Genomic DNA, 27,456 nt, shown 5'->3' on the forward strand with positions numbered 1-27,456 from the left:
AAAGCTGAGCTGTAGCCCTGCCCTTTGTTGGTGAGCTTCTATCACAAGGACCTGTTTCACCAGGACTGAGTCACAATCAACTGGCATTATCCACACTTGGAGCTCAGCTAGACAACCATTTAGGATTGTTATTGGGTTCTCAGTACCTGGAGCAAAAGACAGGTCATCGGCGTAGCAGTGGTAGAGGATGGCATGCCATCTGATTATTTCACCCAGTGGTAACATGTATATTGCAAAAAGCATAGGAGATAGGATAAGAACCTTGAAGAACAACGCATGGCAATGATGAGAATACTCCAGAAGATTAAAATGGTTCCTCACCTGAGTGATGTTTATTGTGTGCAAGAGCTGATTTATTTCTCAGAGTATAGAAATGGCCTCTCACCTGTGTGAGTTCGCTGATGTCTAACAAGATGTGATTTATTTGTAAAACATTTCCCGCACTCAGAGCAAGAACATGGCTTCTCACCTGTGTGACTTCTGTGATGTATAACAAGATCTGATTTCTGTGCAAAACATTTCCCACACTCAGAACATGGAAATGGCTTCTCACCTGTGTGACTTTGCTGATGTGTAACAAGTTGAGACTTCTGTGTAAAACATTTCCCACACTCACAGCAAGAAAATGGCTTCTCACCTGTATGACTTCTCTGATGTGTAAGAAGATATGATTTCTTTGTAAAACATTTCCCACACTCAGAGCAAGAAAATGGCTTCTCACCTGTGTGACTTCTGTGATGTATAACAAGATCTGATTTCTGTGCAAAACATTTCCCACACTCAGAACATGGAAATGGCTTCTCACCTGTGTGACTTCTGTGATGTACATCAAGATCTGATTTGTGTGTAAAACATTTCCCACACTCAGAACATGGAAATGGCTTCTCACCTGTGTGACTTCTGTGATGTATAACAAGATCTAATTTCTGTGCAAAACATTTCCCACACTCAGAACATGGAAATGGCTTCTCACCTGTGTGACTTCTGTGATGTATAACAAGATCTGATTTCCGTGTAAAACATTTCCCACACTCACAGCAAGAAAATGGTTTCTCACCTGTGTGACTTCTGTGATGTCTAACAAGATGTGATTTCCGTGAAAAATATTTCCCACACTCAGAACACGGAAATGGCTTCTCACCTGTGTGGCTTTTCTGATGTCTAACAAGATGTGATTTCCGTGAAAAACATTTCCCGCACTCAGAGCAAGAAAATGGCTTCTCACCTGTGTGACTTCTGCGATGTCTAACAAGATGTGATTTCCGTGGAAAACATTTCCCGCACTCAGAGCAAGAGAACAGCTTTTCACCTGTGTGACTTCTGTGATGTATAACAAGATCTGATTTGTGTGTAAAACATTTCCCACACTCAGAACATGGAAATGCCTTCTCACCTGTGTGACTTTTCTGATGTGTAACAAGTTGTGATTTCCATGTAAAACATTTCCCACACTCAGAGCAAGAAAATGGCTTCTCACCTGTGTGACTTCTGTTATGTATAACAAGATGTGATTTCGATACAAAACATTTCCCACACTCAGAACATGGAAATGGCTTCTCACCTGTGTGACTTTGCTGATGTGTAACAAGTTGTGAATTTTGTGTAAAACATTTCCCACACTCAGAACATGGAAATGGCCTCTCACCTGCCTTAGCTGGCTGATGGGTAATAAGCTTTATGTTCTGTGTAAAACATTTGGCATCTATAGAACACGGAAACACTGTATCTACTGTCAGAGCTGTAACAGATGCACCAATATCAGAGTGATCAGGAGAACATTTCCCAGGATCAGGGGGATCAGCTGATAGAGCTGGATGTATAATTGGGGTAATAGGGTTATCTCCTGGAGAATCCTGTCTTCTGTCATTATCTTTTATGTCACAATCCGGGGATAACATTAGATGTCCTCCTGAGATATTCCTGCTTGTGTGTCCATCTGCTGGAAATAAAATACATTATGGAAATGTGACATTTTCTGTAACAATATTAATCTTGTAAACAATAGTAGAAGACGACTCTCTGGGACACTTAATTGTAAATGTGTGTGTATAATAAAACATAACTTTTAATGACGCTTTATAATATTGTGTCTCAGACTATCATTGTGTCCACCCTCCTGAGAACACTCACAATAACAAATGTAATATTATAATAAGACTTAGATATATCTCTCTCTCTTGTACTGGTAACTAACCATGAAGTATAAATGGAGATGTAGTCACTCGCCAAGTCCTATGTCAGCACCAATGTAAAACAATGGATGAGGAACATATCGTATGAATTGGAGATTCTAGCTGAACAATAACATCAGTCATATGAGCTGATGGATCAGAGAAATGTCTCCTAACGTTACTCCTGGAAGCATTGGTAAGGTAGCATTCCTTTATGTGTGTGCTCATACGCTGGTAAGCCTGTATATGTGTTACTCACCCTTATATAAGGTATATTGCTACAGCAGAGTAGGTGTGGAACAAGGTACTTTACATGCAATACACCATATGATATCCTGTAATCATCATCATCTGCTAGATTATAATCAACTTTCTCTTATGTCCTAGAGGATGCTGGGGTCCATTTAGTACCATGGGGTATAGACGGGTCCTTTGGGAGCCACTGGCACTTTAAGAGTTTAATAATGTGGGCTGGCCCCTACCTCTATGACCCTCCTACCAGACTCAGTTTAGAAAATGTGCCCGGAGGAGCCGGTCACAGCTAGGGGAGCTCCTAGGAGGTTTCTTATTTTTTTATTTTCTAGAGTTAGTTAGGTTACAGGAAGGCTGCTGGCAACAGCCTCCCTGCTTCGTGGGACTTAGGGGAGGAGTAGGAACCAACTTCCTGAAGAGTTAATGGTTCTCTACTCCGCTGACAGGACACTGAGCTCCTGAGGGTGCTGATCACAAGCCCACGAGGCGAGTACTCACTCCTGCAGCATGGCCGCCACCCCCTAACAAAGCCAAAAGAAAGAAGAGTGGCGAGTACAGTGCCGGCTTCCCGGTTAGCAAATCGCCGGCAGATATGGCGGCACAAGGGTGGGAGCACAGCTCTGACAGGCTGCGCTAAGGAAGGCTCAGCAACACACAGTGTAGGCGCTTTGAGGGGCGTCCTGAGCCAGCAGCGGATAAACCCTACACTGGTCACGCAGCTAACAGGGGCTAATCCCCCTGTTATCACTAAAATCCTCAGGCCGGTATAAACAATTAGTGCGGGAAGCCGCTCGCCATTACAAGGGGCGGGGCTTCCTTTCAGAGTGGATCCAGCACTCACCAGCGCCATTTTCTCCCTGCAGATCATAGGAACTAGGACACTGACAGGGAGCGCTGCCCACCCTATTAAGGTTAGTCAGCGCCGGGCTTTTATCATAATAACTGTCTACAGGGGTGCTGTGTGGCTGGCTCCTTATACTCTGTGACTCTCTGAAGGTACTCTGGGGGAAACTGTGTCTGACATTTTCCTGTGTGTGAGTGTGTATATCCACATTACTATGTCTAAGGACTCTGTGTCCTGTGCTGCAGAGTGTGTATCTTCTCCTGAGGAGACTATTCCATGTACTCAGGACTGCAATGTGCTGTCTCAGCCTTCTGAATCCGAACCCCCATGGGTGGATAATTTAAGGGGAATAAAATCCCAGATTTCAACAAGGATGTCACATACTGAGAAAGAGACGCAGGTTTTGAGAAAATCTGTAGTGGGTTTGAAGTATTCAGCTCCCACTACTTCATCTAAATCCCCAACTATATACCCCAAAAAAACGTACACTTGTCCAGATAATGCAAGCTGACACTGATACAGACTCTGATACAGGGGACGGTGATGGGGATATGCAGGGGGGGGGGGGTGCATCCCTTGCTAAAGGGGTGCAGCTAATGATTGAAGCCATTAGGGATATTTTGCATATTTCTGAGAAGGTTCCGGAACAAGTAGAGGAATCTTATATTACAGTAAATAATAAGTACTCGCTTACATTCCCTGCTTCTAAGGAGTAAAACTCCTTGTTTGAAAAATCCTGGGAAAACCCAGAGAAAAAATTCCAAATCCCTAATAGAATTCTCATTGCTTTCCCTTTCCCTGAAGAGGATAGGAAGAAGTGGGAAAACCCACCTATAGTAGACGCTTCTGTATCTAGGATGTCTAAATAGGTGGTTTTACCTGTCCCTGGTTCAACCGCCTTAAAGGAGCCGGCTGATCGCAAGATTGAGACTACGCTCAAATCACTATACACTGCTACAGGCGTGGCTTTAAGGCCCACTATTGCTTGTGCGTGGATTTCTAAATCCATAGTAAAGTAGTCAGGCATCTTACTAGAGGACTTAGATTCTATGGATAGGAGCGACATTGACTTTTTACGTCACATACAGGATTCTGCAGGTTTCATGGTGGAGGCCATGAAGGACATTGGCCTGCTACTTCCATGGCTGTCTCGGCACACAGAGGACTCTGGATACGCCAATGGGCTGCAGATGCAGAATCCAAGAAAAGTGTGGAGAACCGGACATTCAAAGGTCAGGCACTATTTGTGGATGCATTGGATGCGTGGATTTCCACAGCGACTGCGGGTAAGTCGACATTTCTTCCCTCTGCAGCAGCCCCAGCTAGGAAATCTTATCCTACACCTACACTGCAGTCCTTTTGGACCGCAAAATTTAGAAAATCCAATCCCCCTCCCACCTTTTTTAGTGGAGGTCAGGGAAGATCCAAAAAACCTCACCAACATGTTCCCAGGAACAGAAACCAGGTTTTGCTTCCTCCAAACACTCAGAATGACAGTGGACCTCTCAGCCTGGAGATCAGACAGGTGGGAGCGACACTAAAAGATTTCAGTCACATCTGGGCGTCATCATGCCTAGACCCCTGGGTGACGGATATTGTTACCCAGGGGTACAGACTGTATTTTCAGGAACTCCCACCTCACAGATTCTTCAAATCAGGTTTACCAGCATCGCTGACAGAAAGTGCTATTCTACAGGAAGCCATTCAAAAATTGGTACAAACAAATGTCATTGTTCCAGTTCCACCTCACCCAAAAACCAAGGGTTATTACTCAAACCTGTTTGTGGTACCAAAACCGGATGGTTCGGAAAGGCCTATATTGAACCTGAAGTCGTTGAACCCCCCCTACTTGAGGGTTTTCCAATACGAGATGGAGTCTCAGAGAGCGGTGATCTCAGGTCTGGAGTAGGGGGAATTCCTAGTATCCCTGGATATCAAGGATGCGTACCTTCACATTCTAATCCGGCCACCACACCAGGCCTATCTATGGTTTGCAATACAGGACTGTCACTATCAGTTCCAGACATTGCCATTTGGCCTCTCCACAGCACCGAGGGTGTTCACCAAGGTCATGGCGGAGATCATGCTCCTCCTACTCAAACAGGGAGTGAACATAATTCCATATCTGGATGATCTGCTGATAGAGGCATCTTCCAAGGAGAAGCTGTTGCAGAGTATTGCGCTCTCAACAACTACTCTGGGATCATGGGTGGATCCTGAACCTTCCAAAGTCACATTTGGAACCGACAAGGAGACTGCCCTTCCTGGGGATGATACTCGACATAGAAGTGCAGAGGGTGTTTCTACCGCTGGAGAAAGCGTTGGTCATCCAATCAATGGTCCGAGATGTCTTGAAACCTCCCCGGGTACCCGTTCATTGGTGCATTCGCCTTCTGGGGAAGATGGTAGCCTCCTACGAGGCTCTACAATACGGAAGATTCCATGCACGGTTCTTCCAGTTGGAACTCCTGGACAAGTGGTCAGGATCTCATCTTCACATGCACCAGCAGATATGCCTGTCACCGAAAGCCAGAAATTCACTACTCTGGTGGCTACAAACTTCGCACCTGCTCGAGGGCTGTAGGTTCGGGATTCAGACTTGGATTCTTCTAACCACGAATGCAAGCCTCAAAGGTTGGGGAGTAGTCACCCAGGGGGAAAACTTCCAATGAAAGTGGTCAAGCCAGGAATTGGTCCTTCCAATAAACATTCTGGAACTAAAGGTCATATACAAATGGCCTTCTACAAGCGGCTCATCTTCTGCAAGATCGAGCCATTCCGGTTTAGTCGGACAACGTCACAGCGGTGTACTACATAAATAGGCATGGTGGAACGAAGAGCAGAGCTGCAATGTTAGAGGGAACAAGAATCCTCCTCTGGGCAGAAATATACACACTGGCGCTGGCGGCGATCTTCATTCCGGGAGTGGACAACTGGGAAGCGGACTTCCTCAGCAGACACCAGGAGAATGGAGCCTCCACCCGGAGGTATTTACAGAGGTAACAAGCCAATGGGGTGTACCTCAGATAGACATGATGGCCTCTCGCCTCAACAAGAAGCTTCGGAGGTACTGTTCCAGGTCACGAGACCCACAGGCAGTGGCGGTGGATGCCCTGGTGACTCCGTGGGGGTTCAAGTCAATGTATGTGTTCCCTCCACTTCCAGTCATCCCAAGGATTCTCAAACTAATAAAAAGATCAAGAGTTCCGGTGATCATCATTGCTCTGGACTGGCAAAGGCGGGCTTGGTACGTGGATCTTCTGGCATTAGTGCTGGAGGATCCGAGGCCCCTTCCTCTTTGCGAGGACCTTCTACTGCAGGGGCTGTTTTCCTATCAAGACTTACCGCAGCTACGTTTGACGGCATGGAGGTTGAACGCCAGATCTTAGCTCGGGAGGGCATTCCAAATAAGGTTATTCCAACTCTGATCCAAGCTAGGAAGGGAGTAATGTCTAATCATTACCATCGGCTTTGGAAAAAGTATGTGTCTTGGTGTGAATCCAAGAAGTTTCCTACGGTGGAGTTTCAACTGGGACATTTTCTCCTCTTTCTGCAAGCAGGTGTGGATGTTGGCCTATGCTTGGGTTCCCATCAAGCTCTATATTTTGGCATTTTCTATTTTCTTCCAGAAACAATTTGCTGCTATCCCTGAGGTTCAGACTTTTTTGAAAGGAGTTCTGCACATCCAACCACCCTTTGTGCCTCCTATGGCACCTTGGGCTCTTAGTGTGGTGCTGCAGTTCCTGCAATCGGATTGGTTCGAACCTTTACAGGAGGTGGACGTAAAGTTTCTTACTTGGAAGGCGGTCATGTTAGCCTTGGCTTCTGCCAGACGTGTGTCAGAATTGGGGACATTGTCGCACAAGAGCCCCCACTTGATTTTCCATGAGGATAGAGCTGAGCTCAGAATGCATCAGCAATTTCTCCCTAAGGTTGTGTCGGCTTTTCATATCAACCAACCTATTGTGGTGCCAGTGGCTACTGACACCTCAATTACCTCAAAGTCCTTGGATGTCGTGCGGGCTTTGAAAATCTATGTGAAGAGAACTACTCATCACAGGAAGTCGGACGCACTATTTGTACTTTATGATCCCAACAAGATTGGGTGTCCTGCTTCTAAGCAGACAATTTCAGGCTGGATCAGGCTTACTATCCAGCATGCTTAATCCACGGCAGGATGGCAAATTCCAAAACCTGTTCAGGCCCACTCTACCCGTAAAGTAGGTTCTTCCTGGACAGCTGCCCGGGGTGTCTCGGCTATTCAGCTTTGCCGAACAGCTACTTGGTCAGGATCGAACACGTTTGCTAAGTTTTACAAGTCTTATACTTTGGCCTCTGAGGACCTCAAGTTTGGTCAATCAGTTCTGCAGGAACCTCAGCACTCTCCCTCCTGTACTGGGAGTTTTGGTACATCCCCATGGTACTAAATGGACCCCAGCATCCTCTAGGACGTAAGAGAAAATAGGATTTTAATTACCTACCAGTAAATCCTTTTCTCGTAGTCCGTAGAGGATGCTGGGCGCCCGCCCTGTGTTTCGTCTAACTGCATTGTCACTTAGTTCAGTATTGTTGGTTCAGCCGTTGCTGAATTGTTCCAAGTTGGTTAGTTTGGCTTTCCTTTTTGTTATGTGTGAGCTGGTGTGAATCTCACCACTATCTGTGTATTTTCTTCTCTTGAAGTATGTCTGTCTCTTTGGGCACAGTTTCTAGACTGAGTCTGGTAGGAGGGAAACCAGCCCACATTATTAAACTCTTAAAGTGCCAGTGAATCCCAAAGGACCGGCCTATACCCCATGGTACTAAATGGACCCCAGCATCCTCTACAGATTACGAGAAAAGGATTTTCGGTAGGTAATTAAAATCTTATTTTTACATCCCCATCATCAGTGTCTTAACTCTATATTCTCAATAGTAATAAGGAAGATGTGTGTACGGTAAGTATGATATAGAGAATTACATATCAGAATCTATACTGCTGCCGCCGCTTCTCATACGTGTGCTACTGGCAGCAGTGAACATCTGAGTGAGAGTGCAGGGAAGACAGCAGAGTCTGATGAGAAAGAGATTGGATCTGCCTTTGCAGGGATGTACCACACCTGTCACCCCTGTTATTATATAAAATAATAAATAAGAGGGGCGTGGTCCATCCAGACGTGCTTTCTGGAGCTCTCCTCACTAAGTGGCTTCTTATCTACCCTACCTGATAGCTCTCAGCTGCCGCTGGGACCAAGACCCAATTTATTAAGTCCCCCACTCCTACTGCGCTAAAGCCGCTCGCTCCAATCACTCCGGGCACTGTTCACTGCTGCAGCCTAGTGACGCCTATGAAGCCATGGGCTGTATTCTGGGGCTATGTGCGCCCAGTCTTTTCTGTATGCTCCAGACACCTGACTTGGAGGCACTTTTGGCTCAGGCGGGAGTACTTGCTCTCCAGATAACATGGGTGCGCAGCTTCCGCTACTGTTGGGGACAAGCGTTGTAGGGAGGTCATACAGGCACGTGGAGGCCACACACACTACTGAGCCTCATTTTGACTTGTTTTAAGGACATTACATCAAAGTTGGATCAGCCTGTAGTGAAGTTTTCCACTTTAATTTTGAGGGTGACTCCAAATCCAGACCTCCATGGGTTAATAAATTTGATTTCCATTGATAATTTTTGTTTGATTTTGTTGTCAGCACATTCAACTATGTAAAGAACAAAGTATTTAATAAGAATATTTCATTCATTCAGATCTAGGATGTGTTATTTTAGTGATTTTTTTGAGCAGTGCATTTTGCCATTTGTGTTTCTCTGTGCTGAGTACTTCACGTCTGTGGTCACGCTGACCTCTAGTGGAATATCTCGCTCATTACTGTGTTATTTGAGTTGCATTACATCAGGTTTACTTGAAATTTTGGCTCAGATACCCCCATCACCCCGACTAAGAATGTCATTTTGAACTGAGTCATCTTGATGTAACCACCTAACAGCGTACTACTGCTCCTTTTATTTATAGATCGTTTGTATTTTCCTATCTCTGAGAGGTCAGTCTCTTTGTTGCCGGCTTATCATGCCTCCAAAAAAGGTTAAAAAGGTACCAAATCGGCCCCACCTGTCCACCTCTTTGGTACCTCGAATTCAGGTGGTCCTTCTGAGACCGCTACAACATCATCTGCTTCTTCTTGTCAGATGCACAGCCCAGCTGTAATAGCTAAAGACGTCTTAAAACACTCTAGATGGTCATGTTACTCAACGCTCTATACATTCTGTTATCTGCATTGAAGGACTGAACTAACCTCAGAACTTAACTCTAATATTCAAGCTTTGAGGTCCAGTATCAGTGAGATTGGCACACGTACAGACTAACATGAAAGAGATTGTTGCGTCTCACAAAGATCTGATTTCAGCACATGACACCCTTCAGGAAGACCTGGTCTCTATTCGTGATAAAATCATTCATTTAGAAGACAGGTCTCGGAGAAATAATATCAGAATAATGGGCGTTCCGGATTCTGTTACAAATTCTGAGCTTTATGATTATGCCACGGTTCTCTTTTCAGAAACTTCCACCAAAGGATTCTGTCGAGGACCTTCTTATTGATCCATAGACTCCCAAAGTCCAACCAGGCCCCTATCCAAGCACCGAGGGACACTCTGCTCAGGGTCCACTTTTTTCATATTAAAGAACGCATTCTACAGGCTGCTTTGCGTTCCTCATCCACAGCTGAGTGCCTGGATAATCTGTAGATATTTCCAGATATTTCTCCTGTGACGCTGGCCAAAAGGCATCTATTCCACCCAAGGAAATGTACAATACAAATGGGTATTTCCTACTAAAGTTATTGTAATGTGAAACGGCGACTTCGCACTGATACCTTCACCCGAGGATGGCCCTACTATTCTGAAAAAATAGGATTTGAATACCTACAGGTAAATCCTTTTGTCGTAGTCTGTAGGGGATACTGGGATAGTCTTAGTACCATGGGGTATAGATTGGGTCCATTGGAGCCTGTCACTTTAAAACTTCTTCAGAGTGTGCTGGCTCCTCCCCTCTATGCCTCTCCTGTAGACTCTGTCTAGGAAAACGGTGCCGAGGAGATGGACATACTTTGAAAGGAGGAAAAGAGACAAGAAAGTGGTGACAGAACGAACCAGCACACAACACAACACAACAAGAGGATAGCAATACTAACCACAACTTGAAAATAGGGACAGCAAAACCAGCCCCAAACTACAACACACAAGAACAACTCTTGCTGGAAAATATCAAAGCACAGAGGTGGGGGCCCAGTATCCCCTACGGACTACGAGAAGAGGATTTACCGGTATGTATTAAAATCCTATTTAATGTCCAAGGGGATACTGGTACTGTGATGGTCTTAGTACCATGGGGAAGTTCCAAAACTATATACCGGTGGGAGAGTGCTGAGACCCCATCAAAACTGACCAAACTGAAGGTCCTCATTAGCTAACGTGTTGAACCTTTAAAACTTTACAGCGTCTTCGAACCCAACCAAGTAGCTGCCCAGCATAACTGCAAAGCTGAGACACCCCGGGCAGCCACCTAGGAAGAACCCACTTACCGTGTGGAGTGGGCCTGAACAGACCTCGGCAGCAGCAAAGCAGCCGAAGAGTGAGCCTGTTGGATCGTAAGCCTGATCCAACACGCAATAGACTGCTTCGAAGCAGGACAACCAATCTTTGAAGAATCATAGAAAACAAAAAGCGAGTCTGATTTTCTGAGATGAGCTGGCCTCTTGACATAAATCTCCAAAGCCTGAACCACATCCAAGGATATTGGTGTAACAGACGTGCCAGTGACAACCAGAACCACCATCGGCCAATTGATATGAAATGCTGGCACCGCCTTAGGCAAGAATGTCTAGCGAGTTTTATGCACCGCTCTATCCTCATAAAACACCAGAGAAGGACTCTTACAGGATAAGGCCCCTAATTCCAAAACACGCCTCACTGAAGCCAAGGCCAACAACACGATAGCCTGCCATGTCAAATACTCCATGGCCACCTTGTGGAAAGGTTCAATAAAACCGATTGGAGAAAGGCCAGAACCAAACTGAGAACTCACGTCGCTGTGGGAGGCACAAAGGGTGGTCGAATATGAAGGACACCTCTCAGCCAATTGTTCCCTGGAAAGAAAAAGAATAGGCTGAGAATTTAACTTTTATGGAGCCTAAACGTAGGCTCACATCCACAACAGCCTGCAGGAAGTGCAAGAAATGCCCCAGATGAAAATCCACAGCAGAATACTGTTGACCCTCACACCAAGAGACACATTTTTTCCATATGCGATGGTAATGTTTTGATGCGACCATTTGGCCGGCTTTCAACATAGTTGAGATAACCTTGCCCGGAATCTCTTTACTGGCAAAAATCCTCCCAATATACTTCCACTGCATCAAACGTAGCCGTGGTAAGTCTGGATAGACGAACGGCCCTTGTGTAAGATGATCATCCTGAACTGGCAGAGGCCAGGGGCCTACGAGCAATAAGGCTAGAATGCCTACAGGGCCAGTCTGGGGCAATCAGAACTGCCTGAACCCTGTCACTTTAAGTCCTTTGAGAACTCTTGGAATTAGAGGAACTGGCGGGAACAAGTACACCAACCGATAAATCCACGGTGTTGCCAAAGCGTCCACTGCTGTGGCCTGTGGATCCCTCGTCCCAGAACAGTAACGCAGAAGCTTCTTGGTTAGCTGAGAAACCAACAAGTCAATTTGGCGGTAGCCCCACTGATGAAATATCTGCTGAAACATTTGCCGGTACAGGCCCCATTCCCCCAGGTGCAGATCGTGTCTACTGAGGAAGTCTGCTCCCCAACTGTCTACTCTCAGAATTAATATGGCGGAAATGGCCTTGGGATTCCGCTCCACCAAGAGGAGTATCTGTGACACCTCCCTCATTGCAGCTCTGCTGTTTGGACCTCCTTGTTGGTTTATGTACACCCCAGTTGGCGCGTTTTCCGACCATACCTGTATGGCCTGATACTGAAGGATATAAAGAGGTCAGCAGAAGGGCATTGTAAATCGCACTGAGTTCCAAAACATTTATCGGAAGGGAAGCCTCTTGATCAGAGTACCTTCATGGGAACCGAGCCCCTAGGGTCACTGCACCCCAACCATGGAGCCTTGCATCCGTTGTCAACAGACTCCAATGATGAATTCCAAAGTATCGACCCTCCGGGAGGGAGATCAGCAACCACCATAAGAGGGAAATCCTGGCATTTGGTGAAAGGCACATCATCTAGCGCATGTGCAGATGTGACCCAGACCATTTGTCCAGGAGATTCAGCTGGAATGGTCATGCATGAAATCTTCTGTACCGAATTGCGTCGTAGGAGGCCATCATCTTTCCCAGTAAGCGTATGCAAAGATGTACCGAGATTTTGTTCAGCTTCAAAATGAAACGTACCATCGTCTGAATTTTCTTTGCCTTTTCCATAGGAAGGAACACCTTCTGAGACACTGGGGTAAATTTACTAACATTCGTAATTTTCGGAAAAAGGTCAAAGTTCAATCACGAATGACATCGAAAGTGTAAAACTGCAACTTTTTGAATTTATTACGACTAATTTACTAAGCTGTCGTATTCGGGTTTTTCTTTTCTTCCGATGTCGATGTCATTCGTGTTTTTTTTTTTATTTTTACGGCAGTGATTAGCAAAACACTGCCGACTTTTTTTACAATGAATCTCGGCCGGATCTTTGTGATCCGTGCTGGGGTTCATTTTAAAAAAATAAAATAATTAAACAATGTAAAATCAGAAAAAAAAATTGCGTGGGGTCCCCCCTCCTATGCATAACCAGCCTCGGGCTCTTTGAGCCGATCCTGGTTGCAGAAATATGGTGAAAAAAATGACAGGGGTTCCCCCATATTTAAGCAACCAGCATCGGGCTCTGCGCCTGGTCCTGGTTCCAAAAATACGGGGGACAAAAAGAGTAGGGGTCCCCCGTATTTTTAAAACCAGCACCGGGCTCCACTAGCTGGACAGATAATGCCACAGCCGGGGGTCACTTTTATATAGTGCCCTGCGGCCGTGGCATCAAAAATCCAACTAGTCACCCCTGGCCGGGGTACCCTGGGGGAGTGGGGACCCCTTCAATCAAGGGGTCCCCCCCCAGCCACCCAAGGGCCAGGGGTGAAGCCCGAGGCTGTCCCCCCCCATCCAATGGGCTGCGGATGGGGGGGCTGATAGCCTTTGTTGTAAAAGAAAATATATTGTTTTTAGTAGCAGTACTACAAGTCCCAGCAAGCCTCCCCCGCATGCTGGTACTTGGAGAACCACAAGTACCAGCATGCGGCGGAAAAACGGGCCCGCTGGTACCTGTAGTACTACTACTAAAAAAATACCCAAATAAACACAAGTAACACACACCGTGAAAGTATAATTTTATTACATACATACACACATACATACATACTTACCTTATGTTCCCACGCAGGTCGGTCCTCTTCTCCAGTAGAATCCAAGGGGTACCTGTTGAAGAAATTATACTCACGAGATCCAGGGGTCCAGGCTCCTCGGGGAATCCAGGTGTAATCCACGTACTTGAAAAAAAAAAAAAAAAACGGACACCCGAGCCACGCACTAAAAGGGGACCCATGTTTGCACATGGATCCCCTTTTCCCGACTGCCAGAAACCCACTCTGACTGATGTCTAAGTGGGTTTCTTCAGCCAATCAGGGAACGCCACGTTGTAGCACTCTCCTGATCGGCTGTGTGCTCCTGTCCTAACTGACAGGCAGCACACGGCAGTGTTACAATGTAGCGCCTATGCGCTACATTGTAACCAATGCTGGGAACTTTCTGCCCTGCGGTTGACCTAAAGTGACGTCACCGCTGAGCAGAAAGTTCCCAGCATTGGTTACAATGTAGCGCATAGGCGCTACATTGTAACACTGCCGTGTGCTGCCTGTCAGTTAGGACAGGAGCACACAGCCGATCAGGAGAGTGCTACAACGTGGCGTTCCCTGATTGGCTGAAGAAACCCACTTAGACATCAGTCAGAGTGGGTTTCTGGCAGTCGGGAAAAGGGGATCCATGTGCAAACATGGGTCCCCTTTTAGTGCGTGGCTCGGGTGTCCGTTTTGTTATTTTTTTCAAGTACGTGGATTACACCTGGATTCCCCGAGGACCCTGGACCCCTGGATCTCGTGAGTATAATTTCTTCAACAGGTACCCCTTGGATTCTACTGGAGAAGAGGACCGACCTGCGTGGGAACATAAGGTAAGTATGTATGTATGTGTGTATGTATGTAATAAAATTATACTTTCACGGTGTGTGTGTCTTGTGTTTATTTGGGTATTTTTTTAGTAGTAGTACTACAGGTACCAGCGGGCCCGTTTTTCCGCCGCATGCTGGTACTTGTGGTTCTCCAAGAACCAGCATGCGGGGGAGGCTTGCTGGGACTTGTAGTACTGCTACTAAAAACAATATCTTTTCTTTTACAACAAAGGCTATCAGCCCCCCCATCCGCAGCCCATTGGATGGGGGGGGGGGGGACAGCCTCGGGCTTCAGCCCTGGCCCTTGGGTGGCTGGGGGGGGGACCCCTTGATTGAAGGGGTCCCCATTCCCACAGGGTACCCCGGCCAGGGGTGACTAGTTGGATTTTTGATGCCACGGCCGCAGGGCACTATATAAAAGTGACCCCCGGCTGTGGCATTATCTGTCCAGCTAGTGGAGCCCGGTGCTGGTTTTAAAAATACGGGGGACCCCTACTCTTTTTGTCCCCCGTATTTTTGGAACCAGGACCAGGCGCAGAGCCCGATGCTGGTTGCTTAAATATGGGGGAACCCCTGTCAATTTTTCCCCCATATTTCTGCAACCAGGATCGGCTCAAAGAGCCCGAGGCTGGTTATGCTTAGGAGGGGGGACCCCACGCAATTTTTTTTGAAAAAATAAGCACTTTCCCACCCCTTCCCACTGATATACATGCACGGATCTCATGGATCCGTGCATGCCTATCCAATCACGAATAAAAAAAAAAGGTCTGTTTTTTTTTAGCACTTTTTTACGAGTTGTAATTTTTCACAGCAGTGTTTGTTTTTTTTTTGCTTTGCACTTCTTAGTAAATGACCGAGATTCATACTTAAACAGCCACGTTTTGACCGATGGTGTATTCATTCGTGATTTTTTTCCTAGGACTTCAAAAATATTACGAATGCCCTCATCACTGCCGTGATTATTGCTTAGTAAATTACCGAGATGACACTTTGATGAAAAAACGGCATCTCGGTCAAAATCGGGAGCTTAGTAAATTTACCCCACTGTGTCCAGTATCATTACCAGGAACTGAAGCCTCTGCATAGGTTCTAGGTGGGATTTCTGCAGATTGAGAATCCACCCATGATCCGTGAGTAGTCGTGTTGGAAGGCTGATCTTTTCCATCAACTGTGCTCTGAATATAGCCAATATGAGGAGATCGTCCAAGTATGAAAAGATGTTCACTTCCTGCTTGCGGAGTTGTAGCAACATCTCTTCTATCACCCCTGATAACACCATCAGTGCTGATGAGAAACCGTACGGCAAGGCCTGAACCTGGTGGTGACTGTCCTGCAGTGCAAACCTGAGGAAAGCCTGAAGAGTCGGCCATATTGGGATGTGAAGATACGCATCCTTAATATCCAGTGAAACCAGGAATTCCCCTTCTTCCATGTCACGCTTGGCTTGAGTTGGGGATCTGATGACTGATAATTGACTGAGGGAGCAGCTATCGGCATGGGAAGGAAACGAGGTGGCTGAATGTAGTTCTTACTCATGGATTGAAGACTTAGGCCCGAAGATGTAGAGGGGTAGGCAATGAGGACAATGACCGAGAATGATACACTGAAGAAAGAGGAATTAAGTTTTAATGAGACCACAATCATACACTACGACTAGGAGAGAAGTCTGAGCGAAGAGCTCAGGGCACCTTACAGCAGCAAGTAATTTGAAGTACTGACAACATAGCTAAGCATCAACCCCTTTTTATAAGGGAAGCCGGATTGGTTGGACACAAACTGGGATACCTATTGTCTTGGATTGGTCTCCAACATGGTGGCTCCCTGCACAGAGGACACATGTGGAACCAGCACACAGCCACTACCTCTGGCCTCAGCCTCCCAGACGCCGCACTCCAGCAACAGGACACTTGGAAACAGACACTTCCGGCTGCCATGCACCGTTCCCCAGGACCTGGACCCCGGTCTCCAGAGCCCCGGCAGCCGCACCGGAGGACCTTGCTGCTGTAGTGCCTATCCATCGCAGCAACACCAGCCAGCTAAGAGGAAGGCCACAGGGATCAGAACCAGATGTAAGACTCCAGATGCTGACAGTACCCCCCTTTTTAGGCTGGTCTCCGAACACCCACACTGCTTAGTGGGATTCTTGGCATGAAAGGCACAACTCAGTCTTGGAGCATGAACATCCTCTGCAGCCACCCAAGATCTTTCCTCCGGACCATATCCTCTCCAATCTATGAGATACTGGAGACGACCATACCTCTTGCAGAAGTCAAGAAACTTATGAACCTCGACTTACTCATTTTGAGCAGCTTGAGCTTTGGGAGGTTAAGGGATAGCTGCCCGAAAATGATTTAGCACAAGAGGCTTTAGCAGAGAAACGTGAAAGGCACTGGGGATTTTCAAATAGGGAGGCAGTGTCACCTTGTAAGAAACAGGATTCAAAACTCTTTTAATAGGATACGGACCGATGAATCTTGGAGCAAACTTTTTGGAAGGAACTTTGAGTCTGAGGTCTCTGGTGGATATCTAATCACGATCTCCCACTTTGAGACTAGGAACAGCCCTACGTTTCTGATCAGCGTAGGTCTTTTATTTCTGGGAAGTATTAAGTAGCGCATTATTTATTTGTCTCCAAATCTTAGTGAACTGATGAAGAGTTGATTCAGCAGCAGGAACCTCAAGAGGTGGGAGAGATTAGAAGGAAGGAACTCGTAGATGAAAATAAGATTTTAAACCTACCGGTAAATCTATTTCTCCTAGTCCGTAGAGGATGCTGGGGACTCCGTAAGGACCATGGGGTATAGACGGGCTCCGCAGGAGATAGGGCACCTAAAAAGAACTTTGACTATGGGTGTGCACTGGCTCCCCCCTCTATGCCCCTCCTCCAGACCTCAGTTAGAGAACTGTGCCCAGAGGAGATGGACAATAGAAGGCAGGATTTAGAAATCCAAGGGCAAGATTCATACCAGCCCACACCAAGCATACCATGTAACCTGGATCATACATAACCAGTTAACCGTATGAACAACAACAGTAACGGTCCAAGACCAATTTCAACTGTAACATAACCCTTATGTAAGCAATAACTATATACAAGTCTTGCAGAGTTTCCGCACTGGGACGGGCGCCCAGCATCCTCTACGGACTAGGACAAATAGATTTACCGGTAGGTTTAAAATCTTATTTTCTCTTACGTCCTAGAGGATGCTGGGGACACCGTAAGGACCATGGGTTTTATACCAAAGCATCCAATCAGGCGGGAGAGTGCGTGTGACTCTGCAGCACCGACTGAGCAAACGCTAGGTCCTCATCAGCCAGGATATCAAACTTGTAGAATTTAGCAAAAGTGTTTGACACCGACCAAGTCGCCGCTAGGCAAAGCTGTAATGCCGAGACGCCTCGGGCAGCCGCCCAAGAAGAGCCCACCTTACTAGTGGAATGGGCCTTAACCGAATTTGGTACCGGCAATCCAGCCGTAGAATGAGCCTGCTGAATTGTATTACAGATCCAGTGAGCAATAGTCTGCTGCTTCGAAGCAGGCAGCATACAGGACAAACAGAGCCTCTGTTTTCCTAATTCTAGCCATCCTGGCTACATAAATCTTTAAGGCCCTGACTACGTCCAGGGATCTGGAATCCTCCAGGTCACTTGTAGCCACAGGCACCACAATAGGTTGATTCACATGGAATGAATAAACCACTTTAGGCAAAAATTGCGGACGTGTCCTCAATTCAGCTCGATCCACATGAAAAATCAAGTAGGGGCTCTTGTGTGACAAAGCCGCCAATTCTGACACTCGCCTTGCTGATGCCAAGGCCAACAACATGACCACCTTCCAGGTAAGAAATTTCAACTCAACCTTGTTAAGCGGTTCAAACCAGTGTGATTTTAGGAACTGCAACACCACGTTCAGGTGCCACTAAAGGCACAAAAGGGGGCTGGATGTGTAGCACTGCCTTTACAAACGTCTGGACTTCTGGAAGAGAAGCCAATTCCTTCTGAAAGAAAATCAAAAGGGCCGAAATCTGTACCTTAACAGAGCCTAATTTCAGGCCCATATCCACTCCTGTCTGTAGGAAGTGGAGAAAATGACCCAGATGAAGATCTTCCATAGGTGCATTCCTGGTCTCACACCAAGACACATACTTTCGCCAGATATGGTGATAATGCTTTACCGTCACCTCCTTCCTAGCCTTTATTAAAGTAGGGATGACCTCTTCCGGAATCCCCTTTTTCACTAGGATTCGGCGTTCAACCGCCATGCCGTCAAACGTAACCGCGGTAAGTCTTGAAATACAAAGGGCCCCTGTTGCAACAGGACTTCCCTCTGGGGAAGAGGCCAGGGATCTCCTGTGAGCATCTCTTGTAGATCTGAGTACCAGGCCCTTCGAGGCCATTCTGGGGCAACGAGTATCGTCTGTACTCTTCTTCGCCTTATGATACTCAACACTTTTGTGATGAGAGGAAGAGGAGGAAACACGTAGACCGATTTGAACACCCACGGTGTTTCCAGAGCGTCTACTGCTCCTTCCTGAGGGTCCCGAGACCTGGCACAATACCTCCGAAGCTTCTTGTTGAGGCGTGACGCCATCATGTCTATTTGAGGAGTTCCCCAAAGACGCGTTATGTTTGCAAAGACTTCTTGATGAAGACCCCACTCTCCTGGATGGAGATCGTGTCTGCTGAGGAAGTCTGCTTCCCAGTTGTCCACTCCCAGAATGATGACAGCCGACAGAGCGCTTACGTGATTTTCCGCCCAGCGAAGAATCCTGGTGGCTTCCGCCATCGCGACTCTGCTTCTTGTCCCGCCTTGGCGGTTCACATGAGCCACTGCTGTGACATTGTCTGATTAAATCAGAACCGGTAGGTTTCGAAGAAAACTCACCGCTTGACGAAGGCCGTTGTAAATGGCCCTGAGTTTCAACACATTTGTCACAACTGAGGGCCTGAGCTGACGGGAGGCAGCCTCAGTTGTAGGGGCTGAGATGTAACGGAACCTGGGAGGTTGTATCAGACCCCTAGACATGTAAGTAACATGTAGAATAACTGCCCGAAGGCGTGACCACGACAACCAGGATAAAAGTCAATGATGTTTATTATGACAAACTCCGTAACACAGCAGCAGTAAAGGAAACATAAAAGTCAACAGAGGATAAATACAATTCCTGGGTACTACAGGGTGGCAAGGGCCACAGGCACTGGTAGTGTGAGACAGTTCTTATAATCTTCTAGTTGGAAAGTCCTTACCAGGCCTGACTGTAGCAATGGAGAGAACCCAGGATCGTACCAGCTGGTGTTCCAGGAAAGGCTGGGCTGCTGAAGATAAAACGGCTGCTGTGGATACTGGCTGGAACCGGACTGTTGTTGGTACGGAGTGGATACTGGCTGGAACCAGTTAAATAATAAACAAACTTGAGAGCGATGAAATAATAATGAAGTTTGGAGTTTGAGAGCGCTGAAATAATAATACCGGTGGAGAGTGGTAAACTGCAGAAAGGACACCGGCCCTTTAAGAGAAGCTGTACACTGCTGGAAGCTGGGCTGGAAGCAGGTGATTGATAATGAAGTTTGGAGTTTGAGAGCGGTGAAATAATAATACCGGTGGAGAGTGGTAAACTGCAGAAAGGACACCGGCCCTTTAAGAGAAGCTGTACACTGCTGGAAGCTGGGCTGGAAGCAGGTGATTGTTGTAACTGGAAACAGGTGAGTCCAGAATGGATCGGAGAGTCAGGCTACACCGCAGATGGAATGCTGGTGCGGGTCTCTATAGCAGAAGTCTGGAGACAGGAGCTGGAACCTGGAAGACAACCACAGGAGAGAGACAAACTGGAACTAGGTTAGACAACCAAAGCACTGACGCCTTCCTTGCTCAGGCACAGCTTACTTATACCTGCAGCAAGGAAGGGGTTGGCTAGGCAATTATGCAATTATCAACAATACAGACAGCAGATTGGTGGAAATGATCAGATGACAAAATCCAAGATGGCTGCGCCCATGCAGACACTTGGAGGGAAGTTTGGTTTGTAATACATGTGAGAATTGAAACAGTAATGGCGACGCCGGCCACAGGAGACGCCAGACTGACAAGCGCACATTTAACCACGCGGGCACAGCGGAGGCCGCGGCTGATGAAATCACCACTCTGACATTCTGCATGTGGAAACTCAGGAACAGCGGGATCCGGTCCTGGAACGCTGAGCCAGCCTTAGGAGGCATCTGAAGGGTAAGTAATGGCGTCCAGATACCCGGATCGTGACAACATTGATGTGTAGACAGGACTCCTGGTCTGACCACAGTCCCTGAAAATTTCTTCCTTGTGTGACTGCTCCCCATCCTTGGATGCTCGCGTCCGTGTTAACCAGGATCCAATCTTGAATTCCGAACCTGCGACCCTCCAGCAGGTGAGCACTTTGCAATCACCACAGGAGAGACACCCTGGCCCCTGGGGACAGAGTTATTTTCCGATGTAAGTGCAGATGGGACCCGGACCACTTGTCCAGAAGGTCCCATTGAAAAGTCCTTGCATGGAACCTTCCAAAGGGAATGGCCTCGTAGGCCGCCACCATTTTTCCCAGAACTCAAGTGCATTGGTGAACTGACACCCTTTTCGGTTTTGGTTAAACATGTGTACCCTTGTGTCGGGGACCGAGAGTTCATCCTCAATATGCAAGGCATCCCTAATAGCCACAATCATACACTGAATGGTTTTAGTCACCCTAGGGTGCAATTTTACTTCGTCATAGTCGACACTGGAATCAGAGTCCGTGTCGGTAGTAGTGTCTTGTGTTAAGAGACGCTTTTGAGACCCCGATGGGCCCTGTGGGTCGGTCCAATCCAAGGATTGACCCCCTGATGTTCTCCCTAATTCAGCCTTATCAAGCCTCTTATTCAACATATGCCACATGTCCATCCATTCCTGAGTCGGCACAACCGACGGGAACACCACTCATTTGCTCCACCTCCTCCTTGGAGAAGCCTTCCGCTTCAGACATGTTGACACCACGTACCAACACCCCCCACACACAGGGATTACCTATAAGGGGACAAAACCCCAACCAGGCCCTTAGGAGAGACAGAGAGAGAGTATGCCAGCACACACCCAGCGCTTAATAACACTGTGGAAAAATATGACCAGATAGCGCTTTTTTATATATAATATTCCAATTCCCACTCACTGCGTTGCCATGTGCCCCCCTCCTCTTTTTTCCAGCCTGTGAAGTTCAGCAGGGGAGAGACCAGGGAGTCAGCGTATCTCATGCAGCTTCTGTGGAGAAAATGGCACTGGTTAGTGCTGAGGATCAAGCCCTGTCCACCCGTCGGCGGGCTTCAGTCCAAGTGCTTTTTTTATTAAAATGTCGGGGGATTCTTGGATTTACTGCCTCCGCAGCCTAATCCATCTTAACATGCCCAGAAGTGAGGAATATTGCTGCCCAGGGCGCCCCCCCCCCCAGCGCCCTGCACCCTTCAGTGCTGCTCTGTGTGTGTATGGGAGCAATGGCGCCCAGCTTACCGCTGCGCACCTTACCTCATGAAGATCTGATGTCTTCTGCTGCCTATGATGTCTTCTGCCTTCTCATACTCACCCGGCTTCCATCTTCGGCATCTGTGAGGAGGACGGCGGCGCGGCACCGGGTCGAACCCCAGGTGAGACCTGTGTTCCGACTCCCTCTGGAGCTAATGGTGTCCAGTAGCGTTAGAAATAGAGCCCAACCGTAAAGCCAGCTCTGCTTCTCTCTCCTCAGTCCCACGATGCAGGGAGCCTGTTGCCAACAGGACTCCCTGAAAATAAAAAACCTAACAAAATTCTTTTAAAACAGAAAACTCAGGAGAGCTCTCTGCAGTGCACCCTTCTCCTCTGGGCACAGAATCTAACTGAGGTCTGGAGGAGGGGCATAGAGGGAGGAGCCAGTGCACACCCATAGTCAAAGTTCTTTTTAGGTGCCCTATCTCCTGCGGAGCCGTCTATACCCCATGGTCCTTACGGAGTCCCCAGCATCCTCTAGGACGTAAGAGAAAACTATAGTTAATGAAGAAAGTAGTGGAATTGGTAGAAGAATGATATAGGTTATTGTATGCAAACTCAGCAAATGGGAGGTAATCCATCCAGTCTTCCTGAGCAGGGGACATGAACGTCCGTAAGAAAGTTTCCAGATCTTGGTCGACTCTTTCAGTCTGTCCATCAGTCTGGGGATGGTAGGCTGAAGAGATATACAACTTGATTCCTAGGACAGAGCTGAGAGCTTTCCAGAACTTGGTGACAAATTTAGGACCCTGATCAGAAACTATTTCCTGTGGAAGGCCAAGCAAATGAAAAATCCATGAGAAAAACAATTTGGATAGCTGAGGAGCAAAGGGAAGACCAGTGAGGGGTATGAAGTGAGCCTTCTTCGAAAATCATTCCACAATGACCCAAATGGTGTTGTGCCCTCTGGAGACTGGCAAATTGGTTATGAAATTCAGAGAGATGCGAGTCCAAGGCTTTTGAGGTGTTGGAAGTGGATGAAGAAGACCCGAGGGAGATGTTCGTGGACTTTTATGTTGAACACACTTGCAAAAGGCTGCTACAAATTCAAGGACATCCGTTTTAAGATGAGGACACCAGTAGAATCGCTGAATGAATTTGAGAGTCTTAAGACCACCGGCATGACCCATGAAATATAAAGAATGAGCCCACGTAAGTAATTTCATGCAAAATTTTGGTGCTACAGAAGTTCTCCCCGGAGGAGGTAGAGGAACAGTACGAGTTGAAGCAAATGAAGCCGGATTCAGAATAAATTGTTTCTCAGAGGAATTGAGTGAATCATCCGTTTAAAAAGAATAAGAAAGTGCATCTGCTCTTCGATTGAAGGTTCCTTGGCAGTTAAAGAGTTTGAAGGAGAACTGAGAGAAGAAAATAGCCCACCTGGCTTGCTATGGGTTTAAACAACGAGTTTAAACAATGGGTTTAAGCCATCATGGAAGGACTTGGAGAAGACGGGATGGGAGAAGATTCTGAATGATCAGGACTGGGGCTCAATGTTAGTTGATTAGGAAGAAGAAAAGGTCTCAAGTCAGTTTGAGAGGTTTCCTGTTGAGGACGAGGTTTAACTTTCTTATGAGATGATTTTCCAGCTCTGCCCATTCTTCAGCATAACATTACGGAGATTAGAGAACAAGGTCAGGAGGCCAGTAGCGACATAGATGAAGTTTAGAAGTGTTGAAATAGGGAGGCATCAGTGAGCATAGACCCACAGTGGCCATCGGTTACAGAAACATTGTGAGGTCAGTTGTTTATGGGTAATCGCAAGAAGGTGCCATCCTTGAGCGGTAAAGTAATTTATAGGAGCCAGCAACTGGAGCCTGCTACTGTCCTGGACACATGGACTGTTACACCGTAGCTATACTGATGCCCCAAGAGCTCGAATTGGTTCTTGCGGGGATTGAGGGGAGCAGGAGGGGAAAAAAAACCTAGCAGCAGTCAAACAGTACAGAGGATGTTGTCAGCACAGTCTGCCACCAGAGGGAGTCGACAGAGCAGGAGTGGAGGCCAGGCATCAGACGCCAGGAGAGCAGCTCCACTCCGTGTCTCCCACCACAGTCAGCTTCTCCACACGACTCCAACAGCACGGCTAGGCACAAGAGTGGACAGGGCGCACAGCCCTCGGTGAGTAGCAGCGCTACCTCGCTGTGGTCCGGTCCGCGGTGGGATCACTGCACAACTTTACTCGCGGCTTTGGATCTGGGTGTAGGCCGCAACCTGCAAAAGCCAAATTAATGGCTCCCCGGCTCCGCAACCTACAAAACACACAGAGGGGCAAGAAAGGGCCCGAAATAGCCCGTAGGACAGATGTAAAAGGCAGAAAGGACCTATATAAGCAGGAGATCCTTTATCCTGCTGCCTTTCCAGTCAGGCCGCACCCCCCGTGACATCATTTATTGATGTTGAAAACAAAAGTAATGTAGATTTTCGCACCAATCTAAGACCTGCGAATCTACTTTGGGAGCCACCTCCCTTCTTTTTTTTAAACAGTCCCCAGCTGGACGAGGATAACTGGAATTCCATTTCTTGGAATTCTAACTTCCTACTGGGCGTAACCCAAAATTTCCATCAGCTGTTTTGGGATGTTTTAAACACAGTTGCCTTAGTTTTTAACACAGGCTCTACTGCTTCTTCTAAGGAGAGAATGGCTTACATAGCACTAATTAGCTCAGGTATGTCCACTGAGCGGAGACCTTCCGAAGGATGCTGAGGTCCATATTAGTACCATGGGGATGTACCAAAGCTCCCAGAACGGGCGGGAGAGCGTGGAGGTTCCTGTAGAACCGCTTGACCAAACTTGAGGTCATCAGAGGCCAAAGTATCAAACTTGTAAAACTTAGCAAACGTGTTCGACCCAGACCTAGTATCTGCTCGGCAAGTTGCAGCGCCGAGACACCCCAGGCAGCCGCCCAGGAAGAACCCACTTTACGAGTAGAGAGGGCCTGAACAGATTTTGGACACGGCAATCCTGCCGTAGAATATGCATGCTGGATGGTGAACTTGATCCAACGAGAAATCCTCTGTTTAGAAGCAGGACACACAATTTTCTTGGGATCATACAGGACAAACAGAGAGTTCGATTTTCTGTGACGAGCAGTCCTCTTAACACAGATCTTCAAAGGCCTCACAACATCCAAGGCATTTGAAGCAATTGAGGAGTCAGTAGCCACTGGCACCACAATAGGTTGGTTGATATGAAAAGCCGACACAACCTTAGGAAGGAACTGTTGACGTTCCTGAGTTCCGCCCTATCTTCATGGAAGACCAAACACGGACTTTTACAGGACAAGGCCCCCAATTCCGACACACATAGCGCAGAAACTAAGGCCAACAAAGTGACAGCCTTCATTTGAGAAACTGGACCTCAACCTCCTGTAGAGGCTCAAATCAATCTGATTCCAGGAAATGCAACACCACGTCCAAATCTCAGGGTGCCATCGGCGCCACAAAGTGAGGCTGGATGTGCAGAACCGCTTTCAAAAAGGTCTGAACCTCAGGGAGGGCAGCCAATTGTTTCTAGAAGAAAATGTATAAAGCCGAAATCTGGACTATGAGGAATCCCAATCTCGGGCCCATATCCACACCTGCTTGCAAGAATAGGAGAAAACGCCCCAGTTCAAACTCCACCACAGGAAACTTCTTGGATTCATGCCAAGACACATACTTTTGCGATGGTAATGTTCAGACGTTACACCATACCTAGGAATAACAGAGCTCGGAATACCCTTCCGAGCTAAGATCAAGTGCTCAACCATGATGCCGTCAAACGTAGCCGTGGTAAGTCCTGATAGGCGAACGGCCCCTGTAGTAGAAGATCATCCTGAAGAGGCAGAGGTCTTGGATCTTCCAATAGCAGATCCGTGTACCAAGCCCCCTTTGGCCAGTCCGGAGCAAAGAGGACTGCCAGAACCCTTGTTCTTCTTACTAGCTGTAGAATTTGTGGAATGAGAGGAAGTGGAGGGAACACATACACAGATGGGAACACCCATGGTGTCACCACTGTGTCTACCGTCACTGCCTGCGGGTCTCTCGACCTGGAACAGTACCTCCGCAGCTTCTTGTTGACGCGGGAGGCCATCATGTCTATGTGAGGAACCCCCCACCAACCGGTTACCTCCTCGAACACCTCCGGGTGGAGGCCCCATTCTCCTGGATGGAGATCGTGTTTGCTGAGGAAGTCTGCTTCCCATTTGTCCACTCCCGGAATGAAGATTGCAGACAATGTCATTGCGTGTCTTTCCGCCCAAAGGAGGATCCTTGACACCTCTGACATTGCAGCTCTGCACTTGTCGGTTTATGTAGGCCACCGTGGTCACATTGTCTGACTGCACCTGGACCATCCAATCCTGTAGAAGGCGTGCTGCTTGAAGAAGGCCATTGTACACGGCTCTTAGCTCCAGGATGTTTATTGGAAGAAGGGACTCCTGATTTGATCATCTTCCTTGGAAGGTTTCCCCTTGAGTGACTGCTCCCCAACCTCTAAGACTTGCATCCGTGATTAGAAGGATCCAGTCCTGAACTCCGAACCGTCAGCCCTCCAGAAGGTGAGGCAGTTGAAGCCACCAGAGGAGTGAAATCCTTGTGACAGACGTATCCTCTTGTGCATGTGTAGGTGAGAGCCCGACCACTGGTCCAGGAGATCCAGTTGAAAGGGTCTTGCATGAAATCTCCCGTTATGCAGGAGGAGGCAACAATCTTTCCCAGAAGGTGGATGTATTGATGAACCGATACCCGGGTAGGCTTCAAGACATCCCAGACCATAGATTGTATCACCAACACGTTCTCCTCTGGGAGAAACACCCTTTTCACTTCCGTGTCGAGGATCAGCCCCAGGAAAGACAGCCTCGTTGTCGGTTCCAGATGAGATTTGGGAAGGTTGAGGATCCAACTGTACTCCCTGAGCAGCTGCATCAGGGGAGTACAGTTGGAGGACACCTTGATCAGGAGATCGTCAAGATATGGAATTATGTTCACCCCCTGCTTGCGGAGGAGAACCATCATCACCTTGGTGAAGACCCTCTGTGCTGTGGTGAGACCGAACAGCAGTGCTTGAAACTGGTAGTGATCGTCTAGCAGTGCAAACCGGAGAAAAGCTTGATGCGGCGACCAGATCGGAATGTGGAGGTACGCATCCTTGATATCCAGGGATACCAGGAATTCCCCCTCTTCCAGACCTGATATCACCGCCCTGAGAGACTCCATCTTGAACTTGAACTCCTTTAGAAAGGGGTTCAGCGATTTTAGGTTCAGAATGGGCCTGACTGAACTATCCGGCTTCGGTACCACAAAAAGGTTCGAATAGTAGTTCACACTCAAAATTACAGGACTTTATCTGGGCTTTACCGACTCTGTGGAATGCCCTCCCACGCACAATAAGACTCGCCTCTAGTCTCCAAACCTTTAAACGTTCCCTGAAAACTCAACTCTTCAGACAAGCCTATCAAAT

The 27,456-nt window shown here is 47.4% G+C and overlaps 1 protein-coding gene across 1 annotated transcript; it reads right to left on the minus strand.

Annotated features, from left to right (window-relative positions):
- Positions 1–431: 431 nt before the first annotated feature.
- On the minus strand, positions 432–27,008 carry LOC134984467 (zinc finger protein OZF-like; the record flags this gene model as incomplete). The annotated part of the gene is made up of 2 exons (XM_063950038.1): positions 26,636–27,008; positions 432–1,612 (listed from the first exon to the last, which is right to left on the minus strand). Coding segments are annotated over exons 1-2 (1,554 nt in total), but the record flags the coding sequence as incomplete, so codon positions are not given.
- Positions 27,009–27,456: the final 448 nt, after the last annotated feature.

This window comes from Pseudophryne corroboree, assembly GCF_028390025.1.
Source record: "Pseudophryne corroboree isolate aPseCor3 chromosome 3 unlocalized genomic scaffold, aPseCor3.hap2 SUPER_3_unloc_57, whole genome shotgun sequence".
Classification (NCBI taxonomy): domain Eukaryota; kingdom Metazoa; phylum Chordata; class Amphibia; order Anura; family Myobatrachidae; genus Pseudophryne; species Pseudophryne corroboree.